The sequence below is a fragment of the Microchirus variegatus genome, assembly GCF_963457635.1.
Source record: "Microchirus variegatus genome assembly, chromosome: 1".
Lineage (NCBI taxonomy): Eukaryota > Metazoa > Chordata > Actinopteri > Pleuronectiformes > Soleidae > Microchirus > Microchirus variegatus.
In genome coordinates, this window is record NC_139802.1 from 10,461,825 (window position 1) to 10,482,559 (window position 20,735).

A 20,735-nucleotide genomic window follows, 5' to 3' on the forward strand; every position below is an offset into this window, starting at 1 on the left:
GTCATTGCTTTTCTTGACTTCTTCAGAAACATGACTTGTCGAGGCAAATGAAGTCTCAACAGTGTTGACATCGGAGTTAACGCTCTCCTGTGGTCTTTTTTCACAGGCCTCTTCTAAGATCACTGCAGGTGATGGTTCCTCATTGCTAGGTCTTGTATCACTGCTGGAGGCACCTGCAGTAGTGGGTTCAGAATCTGAGCAATTGGTAACCACTTCATATAAGATTGCTATGGTTGATGTTTTCTCATCACTTGTGCTTCTGTGTGCTGTGTGTGAGGGTTCCTCATCACTAGATCTGATATCACTGCCAGTAGTTCTGTCAGCTGCAGCAGTGGATCCATCATTTGGACAAATGGAAGTTGCTGTGTGTGATGGTTTCTTATGACGGGGTATGGTATCACTGCCAGCAGTTGTACTGTCAGCTGCAGAAACAGGTCCATTGTTTGAACAAATGTTCAAGAATTGATTTGAAATCGTTATGGGTGATTTTCTATTATCATTGTCAGCTTTAGTTCTGTCAGCTGCAGCAGTGGATCCATCATTTGGACAAATGGAAGTAGCTGTGGAAGCCGTGGGTGATGGTTTCTCATCGCTTGGTCTATTATCACTGTCAGCAGTAGTTATCTCCGCTTCCTCTGAGATCACTGTAGTTGATGGCTTCTCATTGGTGGGTCTGTCATCGCTGACAGCAGCAGCTGGAGCACCGAGTCCAGCATTTGGATGATTGGTGATGTCGTCATCTAAAGCTCTGAGTGATGGTTTGTTGTTGCTGCTGGGCCTGTTATCACTTCCAGGAGCACCTGCAGCGGTGGGTCCAGCGTTTGCATCCAAGAGAGCTGTGCCTGCTGTGTGCGATGGTTTCTCATCACTGGATCTGGTATCACTGCCGGTGGTAGTTGTGTCAGTGACAGCAGTGGGTCTGTCGTTTGTACTAATGGTAATCGTTTCATCTATGATAGCTGTGAGTGCTGTGAGTAGTGGTCTCTCAATACTTGGTATGTTATCAATGACGGCAGTACTGTCAGCTGCAGCAGTCGGTCCAACGTTTGTGGTAGTAGCTTCATCTACGTTAGCTGCGGTCATCTTAGTTGATGGTGTCTCTTTGCTGAAAGCAGAAGTTGGCTCATGAGCTGTAGTGTCACCGTAACGACTAGTGAATGGAGCTCGCTTGAACAGCCATGAGACGAACTTGTGAATCGTCTTGACAAACCAGTTTTTGGGTTTGACTTTTGAATCTGTGGTGCCTTCAAAGATGTTGTCTTCATAAGGTGAAGGACTTTCAGATATGAGTGGAGTCCCGAGTGAAGTGTCATCCAAGCCACTCACAATTGTATGCCACTGTAGTCTGTCATTTATGCCAGTAGCTGCTCTGTTGGCTGTAGCAGCATCTAAGCTAAATGCCTGTAGTGGTTTCCCATTGCAAGCAGCAGCTTTTTGTTGATCGGGTGAGTCACTCGGAAAGTGTTTCATAGTGATGAAAGGGTGCGACAGAGCTTCGCTAGGATCGATTCTTTTTCGCGGATCCACTTGCAGGATCTGATTAAGGAAGCTTAGAAAGGCCTTCGAGTCTTCATACTCGGCATTACATGGGCGAGTCATCACAATGTCATTGAGACAACTAAATGGCCTTGATGACAGGTTATTCACTGGCCAGTGAACAGAGACACTGCTATCATAATTCCATGACTCATTCCCTGTTGAACAGCTGCACTCTCTTTTCAGCTTCCAGGTGTCTTTTTCTCTGGAAAAATACTTCTTGGTATACATTCCTTTATTCAGCAGGTGATCATCAGGTTGACCAAGCAACTGCACAATTTCTTCCACGGTCCCCAGTTGGCATGTTCCTGAAAACAAATTTGCATTGATGTACATGCTGACTATAACACAGCCAAGAGCCCACATGTCTACAGCCTCACTGAGAGGAAGGCCCAGGTAGACTTCAGGGGCCCGGTGCTCTGGGATGTACAAGATGTCACCAACAGACAGTCCTTTGACATTACAAGCCAAGCCAAAATCAATAAGCTTCACCTTAAATGGATGTAGCTCATGATTTACTAACATTATGTTGTCTAACTTGATGTCTGTGTGTATCATTCCTATTTCCCTGAGAGTGTCCAAGGCCACCAACACCTGTTGCGTGATAATTTGAATCTCAGACAAACGAAATGGCCTTTTACTTTTCTTAAACAAATCCAGCACAGACTTGTCTAGTTGTTCAAATTCCAAAAAAACTTTTCCATTGAGCCCAAAATGCCTGTTAAACCGAACCAAGTTTGTCATGTCTGGGTCGAACCCCCTGAGTTGTTCAAGGTTGTGTACTTCACCTTCACCAATCTCAGCTTGATTTATAACCTTAACAGCCACCAACTCATTAGTCTCTGATCTTCTGCACTCGTACACAAATCCAAAAGCACCATTCCCCAGGAGCTTCTTCACTAAATAACCGCGTGATTCCAAATCTGATACATCATTATTTTTGGTTTTGTCAGGAGGAGGAACTGTCAGCATTTCCAACTGTCGACAGGCACTGACCAATGACAGAAAAAAAACAATATGATCCTGATGTCTAGATTTCTGAATTGTTTTTTTCCTTCTTTGCTGTTTTGCAGCAGTTGACATCTGTTACTTTGCATTGCTGCGTCCTTGTGGATTCTTCTTTCTTCTGGGATCTTTCTTCTGTCCTTTCCTGTTAGTTCGCAGTGAAGTTTAACGGCAGTTGATCAGCAGTTGCATCCATAATGTTGCATTACTGCCGCTTTCTGGATTCTTTCTTCTGAGGTTCTAACCTTATTTTGGTACTACCTCAGATTACATGTGATGATGTCATCCTCGGTTTTCCTTTGATGGTTTTCATCCAATGGCCAGTGGCCATGATTTCTGTGAGGCAGGTGGTGGGTGGGAATATGCAGTTTGTTCTTGCTCTTCTTGTATTTTAACAGCAAGGGTAACGTGTGAAGGCATTATTATAATCCCAATTAGAAAGCCTGGAGGAGATCATAGTAAGCCAACAAACTGCAGACATAACTTTGTATGTCGTTAAAGTAGTGGAATGAGTAGTTAATGTTTGCAGTAAATATGTCTTTCCATTCCATGTCCTCACCACTGGCTCAACAGCAATACCTTGTGTATTCTTCTGAGAAGTTCACACCAGCACCTGAAGTGCTGTCAGTTCTAACCTATCACTTCTCGTCACCTGTAAAAGAACTTGCCCTAAGCTCTGGGGTGTGTCTTTTTCTCTTCAGCCTCCCCATTGGTCTCTAGTTCTTTGTTAGGTGACAGAGAACTGCAGGTCACAACATCTTGTCTAGTTATGGTTTGAAGGAGAGGAGGTGCACTTGCTCTTGATTGTTGATAGTTACCACCATGGATGGGAGTAGTGTGTCTGTGCTGTGGTACAAGAGGTCCAAACCTCAGGGGAAGGTAAGGCAACGTGTTCGAGACCTCCGCACCTCTCCCTTGTGTTACAGTGACTTCCTACCAATCAGACCGGTGCTGGACCTGAGCCACAACGAGAGTGCTCGGCTGGCGATGGACTGCCTGCTCAGCCAGGGATTAGAGGAATACTACCAGGTGTTAAAAGCAGAGGGAGAAGCGGATTTTCTGTCGGAGATGGAAAAGAAATACATCCTGGAGAATGGAAGAGAGAGCAACACAGGTTGTATGTAATTATTATTATTTATTTTTTTTACATTTTCTGCAGCCTTCTGTGTTTGAAATGGCACTTAATTAAAAAGATGTTTCGATGCCTCACGCAGCTGGGATCAGTGTATCTGACGACGACGGCTACAAAACTTTAGAAAGTTGGTCAGCTGGCTCTCAGTCTGCCTCAGTGTCTGCTGCTGCAGTGTCCGTTGGCGAGTCTCCAGCCTGCAAGTCCATGACGCAAGGTATGCAGTACAACATGTTCCAAAATTCCAAAAGGGTTTCCATAATTCCTGCAAACACAGTCTCTAGAAAATAATGAGTTGCAGGCACATGTGTGGTTTTCACACAGGTTGTAGATGCATGTTTACTGGCAGTAACCAAGCCTGGTGGAATTTAACTGGTAGAGTTTGGTGCGTCCATGTAAGGAGCTGACCATAACCAAGTCAAACTCATCCAAATTGTACAGGACAATCTCGAAAGGAAGAAAAACTCCTCTTCAAACAAATTAAAAACTGGAGTGACAACTTCATCCAGAGCCTGCAGGGCTGTTCGTTTCTTTACAGATTGGGTGTGTGTTAGTCTGTCAGTGATGCAGGAGTTGACACCTGTTATGTTTCCTTCAGTAAAATTTGATAAAAATGTGAAGATTTGCCAAAATGGTAAACTCACTCATTGTCTACTGCTTTATCCACGAGAGCCAAACCTAGCTGACTGAGTACACCCTGGAAAAGTTGTCTATCGCACCCATTTACTCTCACACTCACACCTACAGTCAATTTAGAGCTAAAATAGTAAACACAAATAGTGAGTTAAAAAAATGGTAGTTTTAACAACAATAGTCTGTTTCAGTGCTTCATACGTGTTATTTTTTTCAATTTCATTGAAACATACAGTACTGTGTTCTTCAGTAGTTGGCTGTGGGCGACTGGACTTAGCTTAGTTTAATTTAGTTTAGTTGACGTGAACACGTTTCACCTCTGATCCAAGAGGCTTCTTCAGTTCTGACTGATGAGTGAGAAGAACCAAGTATTTAACCTCTGAGGGTGATAGCAGTTCTCAGTTTCTGGTTGTTTCACTTAAGACAAAGTGTCTTAAGACAACAGGTCATTAGGTCATAAACCTATCTTTGTTGTTTAAACAATGCTATAATGACCATTACAGTAAAACTATTCCACAATCACTTTATTGAAACACAATACAATACAAAAACAAGACAATACGGAAGCCGATGCATTTAAACTAACTTTTTTTTTCCAGAAACAAAACAGCAGCTATAGGTTAAAGTGGCTAAAGTATTTAAGTGACCTATGCACGACCCTCGCTCTTTCAAACCTGGAGTGGAACCACTTAAGTTATTGGTAAAACCTGTTTGTTTAAAAAAATAGATCTGCTGTACAAACATTTTGTTATGCAGCATTACATTACATACACATGTCGTATATACGTATATATACGTGTGTATATATATATATATATATATATGTATATATATATACACGTATATATATATACGTGTATATATATATACGTGTATATATATATATATATATACGTGTATATATATATATACGTATATATATGTATATATATATATACGTGTATATATATGTATATATATATATACGTGTATATATATGTATGTATATATATACGTATGTATATATATACGTATGTATATATATACGTATGTATATGTATACGTATGTATATATATACGTATATATATATATACGTATATATATACGTATATATATATACGTATATATATACGTATATATATATACGTATATATATACGTATATATATATACGTATATATATATACGTATATATATACGTATATATATATACGTATATATATATACGTATATATATACGTATATATATGAAGCATGTATTGCCCTAAGCCTTGTACAGTACTGTATATTCTGTTTTGTGAGGGTAAAGAAGAAAAAAGTTAATTTAGATATAAAAAATATGTCACTTTGGGGCACACACTATACAATATCAACATATTTTTTGTTCTTATTTGCTGCCATCGTTGATTTTTCTTTTTTTCCAGATGAGATATGTGCTGGTTCTGACCTGGGTGAGCCCAGAGTTGAGCTTTATTTCCAGTCTGATAACCGAGCAGCTGGAATGAAAGACCTGATCAGACAGTTCATAAGAAAGGCTACAATGGTAGGCCAGTATGTTCTGTGTGTGTGAGTAATACACTGAAAGTTATAGTTTTGAGCTAGTGATTGTTATCTTTCTCTTGTGTGCGTGTATAGAGCCTGGCCATAGTAGTGGACAGCTTCACGGACATTGAGCTGCTCTGTGATCTCCTGGAGGCCAGCAGGAAGAGGAATGTGTCTGTTCACCTTCTGCTCGACCATCTCAACCTCAACACGTTTGTCACTATGTGGCAGGATCTCAAACTCGACAGCAAAAATTTCCCTGTGAGTCGTGTTTCTCTTTCCAACACCAGCCTGTGCGTATGTCTTTCTCTAAAAAAAACTGTATTTTTCAGGTTTTAGGTCAGGAGTATTGATCGACACAATTTTCTTTGAGTCTTAAATCGTCTTCTTGATTGACAGTAACCTTGACAGCCGTAAACTAATCCACCAAACAATGCCAGAGTTCCTGCTAGACAAGAAACACACTGTGTTCTAGTGTAGTAGTAGAAGTGAAAAACACTTGATTTGCCACAAAGAAAGTGGGCAGTTATTTCAAATAATACTTTCCTGAGCTTCAGTCACTGTTACCATGTCCTGTACATGACTTTTATTTCTACCGTCATGGTCATGCTATTTATAATACATAATACATTACAGAACTTGTTGATTTCCATCAACTGAAATAAAAAACAAACAAACTGCTTCCTAAAGTGTATGATTGACTTTTGTGTGCCTCCAGAAACTGTCAGTGCGCAGCGTTGATGGACAGACGTACTGCGCCAAGACGGGCATGAAGCTGACTGGTCAGGTTTCTGAGAATTTTATCATCACTGATTGGACTGAGGTGTTGACCGGTTCATACAGGTACACACACACTTACTACCTTATATTTGCACGTCTAGTCTTTTATTTAGTCTCTTCATATTTTCTTGCTCAGCAGTTAATCGTCTAGTATGTGTGTGTGTCTTCACATGTGTGTTGTCTCCTCAGTTTCTCCTGGCTGTCATGGCAGGTCCATAGGAGTCTTGCTGTCCTAGTAAATGGCAGCGCCGTCACACCTTTCCTTCAGGAGTTCCACAGACTCTACTTCAGCTCCAAACCTGTGCCCTGCTTCGTCACGCTTATCTCTGTGCCTCGCAATCTCTCGCTCTACATCACATCACATGCTGCCCAGAGTGACAACGAGTCAAAATCAAGCCGAGCCAGAACGATGGACCTTTGGTCTTGTACTGGAGATGCTGAAGAGGACCGGACTACAGCAAAAACGCCAGTTTCATACAATCTAAAGAGCGTGGAACTGGAACACAGCAAAGGTGATGAGCATGGACCAGGTGCACACACAAAACCTCCGACTCCATGTCTAAAACCCTTGCATGAACAGCAGTGTGCTTCCGTGGCACAACCAAAGCATACAGTCACCGATGTCTCCACAGAGCAGGATGCAAAAACACACGTGGAAAAGAATCAAAACCAGATCCAGGATAACTCAAAAACTCAGCTCCAGCCTGCCATCATAACCACCACAAATGGAAGAAATGCAACGGGCCATGAGTCAAATTGTGTACACGCTGCAAATGTCAAACAACATCAAAGAACTGTCTCTTATCAGTCAACTTCAAAGAATTTTCCTCTGGATTGTGACACTCTTGGTATTGAAAGACTTTTCATTCGCCATAGGAACAGAGACCGACTGAAGTTGTCAGGGATTACTGCATATCTCAGTGCAGCAAGAAGACAACAGAACCACTCACCTAACCTCAAACTGAAAATTCAATCTGATGATAATTCCAAGATACTGTCTCCTCCTGCATCCCAGCAAAAACCACAGACGCCCGGTCTTCACTTCCCTTTGACCTATTCATCGACAGGACACACATCTGGGCTCCAAACCAAAGTCTCCTCGCTGGAAATCTGGAGACGAGGTCGATGCCAGAGGCGCCGACAACCCTCCGGTCAGTCACACTCAACCACAGACGCTTTATGTTTAAAGTTGACACCGGCAGCCACAGGAATTCAGCCCCGCACCTCTGATCACGTGAAGCCTTCACCGCGGTTTAACTGGATCCTCCAGAGACACACTGCAAGACCCAGGCCAGTGGCTCGATCCAGCTCCTTTAACACCACGAATGGGACGGGACAGAGGATGGGTGGACAACCAGGCTGTCAGATAACCAGCTCACTGAGAAGAAGCAAGAGCTGGACGGACAAAAACTCAGCAGGATTCAAAGGACAGGACTAAATCCAGACATGGATTAACATGCGTGGTCATTTTTAAAGGCTCCACGTGTAAAAAATCATGACATCCAAAGGTGAGAGTGCAGATTATAAGAAGTGGAGGAGTCTTCTGCTCACCTCTCTTTTTCCCCAAACAACTTTGCTGCAGTTGTAACATGCTGGTCTCCACCATATACCCCTTCCTTAAGACTTATTCTAAGGCAATGAAAACCTAATTATTTTTTATTTCAGAGTGATCATAAACTTCTATCTTCTTTCTAAACATACTTATCACTAGTTTATTCAATTTCTGCTAATAAATAATATAGAATATGAAGCGTATGAAGCGTCACTCTGAGATCAGGTCAAAACTGCAATTGGTGTGTTTGGATTTTTATTGTCCATAAAAATGTCACAGTTTTGTACCTTTATCAAATGGTTAAAATAGCACAGCTGCAAAAACAAAACAAAAAAACAAATGTAGCATTTATACATTGAATGAGCATGTTCACACATCAGTGACATTTCAAAAATATATATAAAATCTCTCACTCTTTGTTCCCTATTTAAAACCAGGTTATACTTTACACAGCATGAAGTGGATGAAATATCATTGCACGTGGTACTGAAGAATCTCCATGTGAAATTCAAGTCATAAGGAATTCTGTAACATTTTAAGTGTATTCTTTTTTACATTTAGACTTAACAATTCAAAGATCTTGACTTCACTTCATTCAGACTGGATCCAGACAGTCGCTGAGCTGAGTCTCCTCTCTGACACCTTCAACATCAGGAGGAGGACATTGTTGTGTCTGTCTGTGTCTGAGCTCCATCTGTCTCTAATATGCCGGTCAGTAAGATCTTGCTCCACCAGCGTTCTCTGAAGCTCTGCACACACACAGTGGACAGACTCTCCCCATCCTGGAAGTCCTCCCTCATCTTCTCTGCGGTCAGGTCCTCGGACATCACCTGGTCCACAAAAGAGAAAGAGACTTAACCATATGGAAAATATCCACTGATCAAACTCATCTCCTCACCAAGAATGACCTCCAACTTGACAATTCAAGTGTAAAACCCATAATCAGGAGTGAGTGCTGACCTCAGTGAGAGTCTGAAGTGTTGACTCTTTTGGATTTAGCCGCTGTAGCGCCACATCTATCGTCTGAAGAGTGTTTTCACTGCGCTGCAACACGAAGGAGAACTGCTGCTGCTGAAGGATTCTCAGCAGGAGTCTGAGGGAGACGGAGAAACAAGGAGATGCTTCAATTTACACGAAAGCTCTCTATAAACACTTAACATTTTGAGAACATATTCAACTGATGTTTTTGTTGCAGATCAGGGGCTTTCCATTTAGTTGGAGTTAAGTATTTTGTTGACTATTTTGTTTGTAAGGAGGCATACATTTATATCCTTTCAAAAGCGTGTCCATGCCGTGCTGCCAATGCAACACCCAGTATTTGTTAACATTTGACCTCAGCTTGACCTTGTTATAACTCCCTGAGTTTGGGAACTGCACAATTTCTGAAATAATATTGATTTTGTTTGTTTGTGTGTTAAAAAAACCAAAATAAAAAAACGTATATATCAGTTAGGGCTGTAACGATACACAAACTCACGATTCCATTTGTATCACGATTTTTGACCCACGATTCGATACATTCCACGATTTTTTAATTTAAAAAACATTTTATTTAAACATTTACTTATATAGCAACTTAATGTAACATTTAATAACAATATTTTGGAACACTGAACAGATTTGAACATAAATAACCAAAGATTTCTCTCTTTTCTGTAACAAAACAATACTGTTGAAAAATACAAAGTAAATGATCAGACTGGCATCTGTCCCCAAAGCATGCTGGGAAGTGTAGTTCTTCATTAGAAGCCGTTTTGTTCCAGTGTAAATAACTTGTTTTGATAAACAGCAAAGGTAAGACAACATTTCTGCTTGTATTTCTTGAAAGTCAGTTGTTATTTTGCTCTTATTTTGGGGCTGGATCTGTGAATCTTGTTCATAGAGTGATAAAAATGGTAAAAAAATGTGAATTCTCCACTGTTTACAAAATCACGCTGACGCGCCGCTGTAGCGGTTTTTTTCCACTCCTGCTGGTTTGATCCATCTGTGTTTTAACTGTGTTTGGTGAACATAAGAATGGTTATATGAGCTTTTAGTTGAGTTTCTGACCTTTCTGTGGGTATGCAGCATGTCTGTGTTTGATGAAGTTCGACATTTTTTTTTATGGCGCTTTTGTCGCTGCGTCTGACACTGCCCCGGTCGCGGGGACATCAGTAAAGAAGAGATTAACATGATTAAAAAACATAACGCGTTAATGATGACTGTAATTAATTAATCACAATTAACGCGATCATTTGACACCCCTAATAAAAATAAGTTTGGTAGCACTAACAGCTCATATCATGTGGGTGAGTGGAAAAATAACTGGGAGTTAGAAGGCGTTTCGCGATTCTGTTTTTTCACACCACGAGACAGGTTCGTGGCTCTGAGTATTGCGATTTAGATTTTGATACGCATATCGTTACAGCCCTAATATCAGTGGATAATGATGGTTATCCAGATTAAATGACAGATATTTGGAGATGAAGATGATGTTGTGCAACATCCGAGTGAATGTTGAAGTTAATTGTGGTTTTCAAATTCTTGTTAATCACAGAAACATTTTGTGATTTTGTTGTGTCTCAAAGTGTGTTTGCATATTATGAGCATATCAACATACATTAAACTTTTGTTTTAGACAAATGAGACACAGTGGCCTGTCGCATTCTGTACCTCGCCCTGATGAAACAAGTGCAAGCTTTGAGTCGGAGTCTGTCCTCCTGCAGCTCTGCTGCCTCCTCCTGTTGCTCCTCAGTCTCTCCATCATTCTGCTCTTCTGCTGAAGGTAGATACAGCAAATCACAATGTTATTCACATTAGCAAGATTCAGTCACAGACATGATTGATTGTAGCATTGATTGTTTGAGAAAACAAATCCCATCCTACCTGTGCTGCTGCTGGTGGTGCTGCTTGTGTTCTCCAGCAGCTGTAAACACATGTGGCCCAGGCTGAACCAGTGCCACGGGTTGAAAGGCAGCAGACTGCACAGCTGCTGGAGAGACCACATCTGTGATCGGACGGTTCCAAAATGCTGGTGGATGCTGACCTTAAATGAAAGTTTTTATGTTGATACATATAATTATAATGAATGAACAATGTGTACATTGTGAATAATGCTGACCTTGAGCAGGAGGAGACTGGTCAGGTGACTGGTGTTGGAGGTTTCCTTGCTCTGGAGAGAGATGATGTATAAATTACCACTGAGGTTTTTTTAAATTGTACTTAACTCAGGAACACACTGTCAACAAACGAAGTTATAAAGAGACTATGTGGTATATTTGTGTATTAAAATGTTACATCAAGTGATTGTCAATACTGGAGCTTCCTATGACATGGAACTACCAACAAGAAGCATATTAAAATCTACACTAAACTAATCTATAGAGTAAGAATATAACTTCCTCTATTTAAGACTTAACACATAATGCATTGTTTAATAAACAGCATAGCCTCACCGTTCTATGATTCACTTCACACAAAACAGTGTGTGGAATAGTGAGACATTGGTTTTTCAGCAGTACAGCAGAAAAAACTGATTAGAAACCAGATTAGAAAGCTACTTCACCACAATAAGAGCAAACAAAAATATTTATATGAAGAGCAAACACGATCATTTTTTGACTTCATGAATTATTTTCAACCCAAAATTGCAATTTAAAACACTGCAACTAATTTCAATAGTTTACATTTCAAAGGCTTCAATGTATTTGTTCTATTGTTGACTGTTCTGTGTTCTATGCAAAACAATCAATACTGTATGTAAACAGTGGAAATAATTAACATCTTTAGATTCTCGTCTTTGCATGAGACTGTAGAGAAGGTACATTTTTACAGCTTCATCACTTTCTAAAACTTTCAGAGTGAACATTTCAGGTTACGGTCACCCGTGTGTGACACTGTTGTACATAGAAAACCACAGACAAAAAGGTGAAAACTCACAAGTGACTCAACAAAGTCCAGCGCCTGGTCTTTCTGTCCCAGTTTGGTGCAGCATCTTGCCATTCCCTCCAGTACATCTCTTCTGATGGTGAGGTTGTTGTCAGGGACCCACTCCAGGCAGCTGCTGTACGCTTCCAATGCTTTCTATACCAAAACAAATCCACAAAAACAGAAACATAGATTAAAGTGACAAGTTAACAAGTGGCAGCAATAAGATTACTAGGCTCAAGTCTGGAGCTGTTGGAGCCATTGATGGGGAATCAAATGATCTGCTGAATGTAGAGATGAGAGGTTGAACGAGTGTTTAGTTACCTGATAATTCCCCTGTCTCACAGCCAAGTCACCTCTGAATTTATAAACTTTCTGCTTCTCCAGGGAATCATCTGTATTCAGGGCAGCACTCTCACAAAACCACTGCGGGGGGAATAATACATTAAACACAAAATAACAGAAACCAATTCATCACTGTGGCTATGCTAACATTAGCAGGACTCACCTGTGGTTCGCACAATTTGGCGTCGTATGAAAACAGAGACTCAGAAACTCGTTCCTTCGCCTCCAGAAACATCGAGTCGTCAAACGCGCTTCCGAATATCTCCATATGGAAGAGAAAAATACAATTAATACACGAACTTTAACGGTAAATTAATGTCCCATCCTAGGCACTGGGCTCTACGGAGTGTGGTTTCGTCGACCGGATGTCGTCAAAATGCGTCACAACGCAGCGACGTAGCCTGTCCCAATTTATTATTATTATTATTATTATTATTTACTTTATTTAACTAAATTATGTGCAAACAACGAGGCTTACATCTTTCTTTTTTTTACATTTCAAAGGAACAGATGCATTGGAAGAATGCAGAAGAGAAAAAATGCATGAGAAAATCAAGAAAAACCATGAAATAAATTAGATTAAAAAAACTGAGCTTGGGCTTTTTGCTTAGATCATATTTTTCAAATAAACTGAAAAGTATCATTGCATTTTTACCTTTCATTATGTTAAGGGCTTTGTTGAAGGAAAGAAACTCATTATGAAACACCAGAGGCAATGCTAGAGTCTGTAGGGGCCCTAAGCAAAAATGCCCAGGGGGCCCTTCCAAAAAAATGTGTTAAAAATATTTAATAGATAAAATTTGAGAAAAACGTCATACTATACTATGTCATAAAAAAATTGATAAGAACCATATTCCATATACTATGTTGTCCAAAATGGGATTTTTTTTTAGAAAAATTGGTCCAAAATATAACAAAAATATCCTATATCGTCCACAATGTGACACATTTTTTTGAAAAAAAAAATTTCACTCAAAAATTTGAAATAAACATCATACAATACTATGTCGTCCAATAATTGGCAATTTTTTGGAGAAAACTTTTTGGTCCAAAATTTGACAATAACGTCGTACTATACTATGTCGTCCAAAATTTGACAATTGGTTTGAAAATAAATTTATGGTCCAAAATTTGACAAAAACTTCATACTATACTATGTCGTCCAAACTTGACTATTTTTTTTGAAAAACATTTTTTGGTCTAAAAAAGCATCATACGTCGTCCAAACTTTGACAACTTTTGAGAAAAAAAAAAGTTGGTCCAAAATATGAAAAAAACATCATACTATACTATGTCGTCCAAAATGTTAAACATTTTTTGAAAAACATTTTTTAGCCTAAAAAAAGCATAATTCGTCATCCGAAATTCAACTAAAACGTAATACTATACTTTGTCGTCCAAAATTGTTTTTTTTTTTTGAAAAACATTTTTTTGGTCTAAAAGGTGTCATACGTCATCCGAAATTTGACTAAAACGTAATACTATACTATGTCGTCCAACTTTGCCAACTTTTGAGAAAAAAAAAATTGGTCCAAAATTTGAAAAAACTGTCATACTATACTGTCGTCCAAAATTTAAAAAAAATTTTGAAAAACATTTTTTAGCCTGAAAAAGCATAATTCGTCATCCGAAATGTAACTAAAACGTAATACTATACTTTATCGTCCAAGTTTGACAACTTTTGAGGAAAAAAAAATTTGGTCCAAAATTTGAAAAAAATTTCATACTATACAATGTCATCCAAAATGAACATTTTTTTTTGAAAAACTTTTTTTGGTCTAAAAAAGCGTCACAGACGTCTGAAATTTGACTAAAACGTAATACTATACTATGTTGTCCAATCTTTGGCAATTTTTTTGAAAAAACTTTTTAGGTCCAAAATTTGATGAAAACGTCATGGTATACTATGTCGTCTAAAATTTGAAATTTTTTTGGAATAAACTTTTGGTCCAAAATCTGACCAAAACGTCATACTATACTATGTAGTACGTCATACTTTACTATGTCGTCCAAACGATGTCAATTTTTTTGAAATCAGTTTTTTGGTCCAAAACTTGACAAAAACGTCATACTATACTATGTAGTACGTCATACTATACTATGTTGTCCAAAATGTGACCATTTTTAGAAAAAAAAAATTGGTCGAAAATTTGACAAAAACGACATACTATACTATGTCGTGCAAAGTCTGACAATTTTTTTGAAATCAGTTTTTTGGTCCAAAACTTGACAAAAACGTCATACTATACTATGTAGTACGTCATACTATACTATGTCGTGCAAAATGTGACCATTTTTAGAAAAAAAAAATTGGTCCAAAATTTGACAAAAACGACATACTATACTATGTCGTCCAAAATATGGCAATTTTTTTGAAATCAGTTTTTTGGTCCAAAACTTGACAAAAACGTCATACTATACTATGTAGTACGTTATACTATACTATGTTGTCCAAAATGTGACCATTTTTAGAAAAAAAAAATTGGTCCAAAATTTGACAAAAACGACATACTATACTATGTCGTGCAAAATCTGACAATTTTTTTGAAATCAGTTTTTTGGTCCAAAACTTGACAAAAACGTCATACTATACTATGTAGTACGTCATACTATACTATGTTGTCCAAAATGTGACCATTTTTAGAAAAAAAAATTGGTCCAAAATTTGACAAAAACGACATACTATACTATGTCGTGCAAAATCTGACAATTTTTTTGAAATCAGTTTTTTGGTCCAAAACTTGACAAAAACGTCATACGTCATCCAAAATGTGACCATTTTTTTTAAATATATTTTTTGGGCCTTTTTGCCTTTGATGATAGTATAATGGAGAGAGACAGGAAACAGGAGGAAGAGAGGTGGGGAATGACACGCAGAACGACCGCTTGATGCAGGATTCGAACCAGAGTCACCTGCAGCAAGACACAGCGTCAGCATATGGGGCAGGTGCTCTACCAACTTAGCCACCACTTCCCCCCAAGTGTGACCATTTTTTGTGAATGAATGTGGTCCAAAAGTTGACAAAAACGACATACTATACTATGTCGCCCAGAATCTGACAATTTTTTTGAAATCAGTTTTTTGGTCCAAAACTTGACAAAAACGTCATACTATACTATGTAGTACGTCATACTTTACTATGTTGTCCAAAATGTGATAATTTTAAGAAAAAAAACATTGGTCCAAAATTTGACAGAAACGACATACTATACTATGTCGTCCAAAATCTGACAATTTTTTTGAAATCAGTTTTTTGGTCCAAAACTTGACAAAAATGTCATACTATACTATGTAGTACGTCATACTATAATATGTCGTCCAAAATGTGACCATTTTTAGAAAAAAAGCATTGGTCCAAAATTTGACAAAAAGGTATACTATGTCGTCCAAAATCTGACAATTTTTTTGAAATCAGTTTTTTGGTACAAAACTTGACAAAAACGTCATACTATACTATGTAGTACGTCATACTATACTATGTCGTCCAAAATGTGACCATTTTTTTTTAATATATTTTTTGGGCCTTTTTGCCTTTGATGATAGTATAATGGAGAGAGACAGGAAACAGGAGGAAGAGAGGTGGGGAATGACACGCAGAACGACCGCTAGATGCAGGATTCGAACCAGAGTCACCTGCAGCAAGACACAGCGTCAGCATATGGGGTAGGTGCTCTACCAACTTAGCCACCACTTCCCCCCAAATTTAACCATTTTTTGTAAATAAATGTGGTCCAAAATTTGACAAAAACGACATACTATACTATGTCGTCCAGAATCTGACAATTTTTTTGAAATCAGTTTTTTGGTACAAAACTTGACAAAAACGTCATACTATACTATGTCGTCCAAAATTTGACAAAAACGTCATACTATACTATGTTGTCCAATCTTTGGTAATTTTTTTGAAATAACTTTTTAGGTCCAAAATTTGACAAAAACGTCATATACTGTCATCCAAAATTTGACAATTTTTTTGACAAAACATTTTTGGTCCAAAATTTGACAAAAACGTCATACTATACTATGTTGTCCAAAATTTGACAATTTTTTTGAAAATAAATTTATGGTCCAAAATTTCACAAAAACGTCATACTAAACTATGTCGTCCAAAATTTGACAAAATCATCATACTATAGTATTTCATCCAAAATTTGATGAAAACGTCATGGTATACTATGTCGTCTAAAATTTGAAAAAAACATCATACTATACAATGTCGTCTAAAATTTGACAATTTTTTTGACAAAACATTTTTGGTCCAAAGTTTGACAAAAACGTCATACTATACTATGTTGTCCAAAATTTGACAATTTTTTTGAAAATAAATGTATGGTCCAAAATTTGACAAAAACGTCATACTAAACTATGTCGTCCAAAATTTGACAAAAACGTCATACTATACTATGTTGTCCAAACTTTGGCAATTTTTTTGAAAAAACTTTTTAGGTCCAAAATTTGACAAAAACGTCATACTATACTATGTCGTCCAAAAGTTGACAATTTTTGTGAAAATAAATTTATGGTCCAAAATTTGACAAAAACGTCATACTAAACTATGTCGTCCAAAATCTGACCAAAACGTCATACTATACTATGTTGTCCAAACTTTGGCAATTTTTTTTAAAAAACTTTTTAGGTCCAAAATTTGACAAAAACGTCATACTGTACTATGTCGTCCAAAATTTGACAATTTTTTTTGGGGAAAAAAATGTCATACTATACAATTGTTTTCACTAAAGTCAAATGTTACCATTGGAAAAATGATGTGCACACATTAATCACACAGAAGTCTAACTGATGTGCGGATCATTTTTAAGCAGCAGTTACTGGACATTTCATGGTTTATGACAAATTTGTTTCCATGGGACATAACGTGATCATGTTGTGTAGGAGGGGCGGAGTCACCGTCCATTTGTCCACACTTCGATCAACAGAAGCAATAAAAAGTGGACCATACAAAGTGCCACATACAATATGTTTCAAATAAATATGGTGGTGCTTCTCATATTTTATATAAACAATAAAATAATAAAACAAATACATATTGTCACACAGTCTGTGAACCAGTGTTAACGCACTGTAACTGAAAACAAAACCAGCAAAATACTGCTCACATGTACACATCTTTTGATCAAAATTTATTGGGGTTTATTCCTCAAACAAGTATAAAATATAAACCTTTTTTTTTTCTTTTCTTTTTTAAATCAAACTAAAAAAAAAAATAAAAAAAATCAAGCCAGAGCCCCAGTAACAGCCAGGATTTCAAATGAACATTGCACAGGTTGTTTTCCTCACAGCTGATTGCTTCAAGTTGATGACTGCAGGGGCTGCAATCAATTTGTTGCAGCTCTTTAGAGGAAGCCAGCGGAGGCCATCGCACACACATAACTGTGGTCTGATCAAAGTAAATGACAGATACTCTCAGTTTGGAACACATGTCAGATGTACAGGCAGAGTGTATAAATACTTACGATGAAAATGTCACTTTCAAAGACCATATCGAACTGTTTTGTTGACAAGTTTTATCATGAAAGTTGCAGAAAAGAAAAAAAAAGCTCTCCTTGCATTCCCTGCGAAACGTCCAACCTCATGAAAGTTAGTGTTATTCACAGATTCCCTATTTAATCAAGTGTACTGTGTAACGTGTACCAAGTCATGGTGGATTTTTTTTTACAGGACTGAAATCACAGCATGTTTTCTAATGCACTAAATATCAGTTAAAATCAGCGGTGACATCATTTTTGAAATGGCACAGTAAACATCAGTTGCCTTTAAATTAATACACACACACACCCTTTATTACAGTAGAGTATATAATAAGATCATTGTACTCTGCCTACAGTATCTGTGTCTACAAAAACAAGTGTTATTTATTATTATTATTATTATTATTATTATTATTATTATTATTACAGGAGCTGAGAGATCACTGCCATTACTCACAAAACATTTCTGGAAATGTAAGCTGTCTTGAAGCAAGGATAATTAAAATCTAAAACAGTTAAAAGCAAATCATGTCCATTAGAAGCAACAACTTGGGTTAAAAACTATCAGCAGATAAAAATCAGATCGGTAAAAGCTAGACGGTGAAAAGTCCACAATCAATGAAATTAAAAAAAACTTGTTTTATAAGTACAGTGTATTACAATTCTTTCTTTTTTTTTTTAACCAAAAAAAAAAGCTAGCTGCTATATAGTGAACACATTTGAATCTCTGATTGCATAAGAAACATTCAACCAACTACTTGTCTAAATACAGCAAACGAGTGAAGGCTAAGCACGAGTAAAGGGAAGGATACAGATGTGACGTAGGAGTATAAGAGGACAGCAGATAAACTACTCTGATCACAATATTAGCTTGCACAAGGATAACTTGGATATATGATGAATGACGGATATAGAATCACAACTCAGAGAAGAGACAGCTGAACCACCAAAGTGGCTCTGTAAATGACAGAACTAAAACAGGAAATTATAAACTGTCAAGATGGAAATTCCTTTAGTACAGGGAATCATTAAGTGGGTACAGCCTCCAAACTTTTAGGGTAACTTGACAGAAAAAGTACTGACTGGGTCCTAAATTTCCAAAGAGACAACAGGCTGGACTTTTAAAATGTTAATTCAAATTGGCAAACAACTCTCTCTTCAATCTTAAATCTCTTGAATCTTGACTCCTTCACAGGCCGAACGACAACTTCAAGTGTCACTTTTATATTTTTTAAACACATATTTAATAGTACATTTAATTAAAGTGCGTGTCTTTTCAACTGGGTTCTGATTCTATATTCATAGCAACTAAAGTACCAAAGAAAAAGCCACTCAGGCAACACTGGCTGAACTCTGAAACACATTTTTTTTTTCCTCAAAGAACACTACTCTATTGTATTATACTGTATGAATTACTATTGTTCTATTGTTAACAAGCAATCCACTGATGTCTGAACAGTTGCAGTCATAAACATTTCAGAACAGACAGACAACAGTAAAGGAAGAGCACACTGTAAAAGATTGTGGGCTGAATACCTGGATACAAGAATAAGCCTAACCTGAGAACTACAAGAAGCCAATTGTGAGCACTTTATTTTGTAGCATGTATGTGAACGCATGAGGAGCACACATTTAAAGAAATGGGCACCAAGAGGCTGCCAAAAAATGACATTACTGTTCAAGAGTCAATGAGTAAATAAAACAGGTTAATGTAACTGGACTGTAATTCTAGATTAGGCTTCTACTGTGACAAGTATACCAACTCAAAATACTATATGTACAAACTGAGCAGTTGTTCGTCTTGTTATTGCATGCAGTATTAGACAAAAAGTACACCTTGACTTTTAGAATCTATTATTTCTCACGGCCAGGCATTTGTCACGTTACAATTAAGTAGTTTCCAATGTCTCTCTTCGTCGCTACAGATAAAGCTAAACTCCACTAATGTCAAAGAAACTCGTTAAAATGCCCTTTGCGTAGCCAAAGGTTCTGACACGGAGTGTGTGACAAGTTCCCGGTAAGAAAATACAATAGAATTCATCACAACAAGGTTATTTAAGGACTAACAATAGAAGTTTCCAATGTCAACTTCAGAGTATGTAGGCATCTTTATAGCGTCAGCAGAAAGCAGAGCTCGGTCATGCATCACACCTTAGTTTGAACACGGCTCTCTAGAGGAAACACTCAAACAGTTTCTGATTTCCAAGGCAATCACAAATGATTTAGTCACCGTTTGCAGAGAGTTGGTGGGATTCTGTTTTTAAAAAGAAAAAAAGTATACGAGCCGTGTAGGCACATAGGTTTATCTGCAAAGCTTCATCACACACAGCCTCACTCCAGTGGGTGAAGAACTGCGAGACAGTTTTCAGTCTTATTGTCCTGTCTTGTCTTCTTGGTGCAGGAAAGCATGAAGAGAACAGCTGAAGAGAGGAGTGTTATTTGGTAGACTTCCCACCACAGAGGGAATGCTGTGCTGTTTCTTCAGACATCGTCATAATTCCCTCCAAAAGAGACGGTGAATTTTCCAAGAATGTTTTTGTTTTTCTCCTCGTTGTTGTTTTCTGAATGTTTTCAGTCCTTTTTGAAGATGTCCCTATAGCCCAGTCTCAACAGGACACATACAGGTCTTGGGAAGTGCACATGAAATCTAGTTCTCCATTTTTACAAAAGGGGCCTGGATGAAAGTGGTTTAGTCAGACAGGGGCATGTGAAAGCAGAAAAGGACAACACGGGACACAATTCCCATTATTAAAAGCAATAGTATAAACATACCAACAAACACAACGTGTGCATGTTCAAAAGGAGAGATGATTAAAAATTGGCTCAAATTGTGCAATTTAG

At 37.9% G+C, this 20,735-nt stretch overlaps 1 protein-coding gene across 1 annotated transcript; it reads right to left on the reverse strand.

Moving 5' to 3' along the window:
- Positions 1 to 8,806: 8,806 nt before the first annotated feature.
- Positions 8,807 to 12,677, reverse strand: cUnh8orf76 (chromosome Un C8orf76 homolog; the record flags this gene model as incomplete). The annotated part of the gene is made up of 8 exons (XM_083897945.1): positions 12,571 to 12,677; positions 12,387 to 12,488; positions 12,075 to 12,218; positions 11,257 to 11,307; positions 11,022 to 11,181; positions 10,809 to 10,914; positions 9,117 to 9,249; positions 8,807 to 8,986 (listed from the first exon to the last, which is right to left on the reverse strand). Exons 1-8 carry the CDS (start codon positions 12,673 to 12,675, stop codon positions 8,807 to 8,809), a joined length of 981 nt encoding a protein of 326 aa, XP_083754071.1. The 5' UTR covers positions 12,676 to 12,677.
- Between the last annotated feature and the right edge of the window lie 8,058 nt (positions 12,678 to 20,735).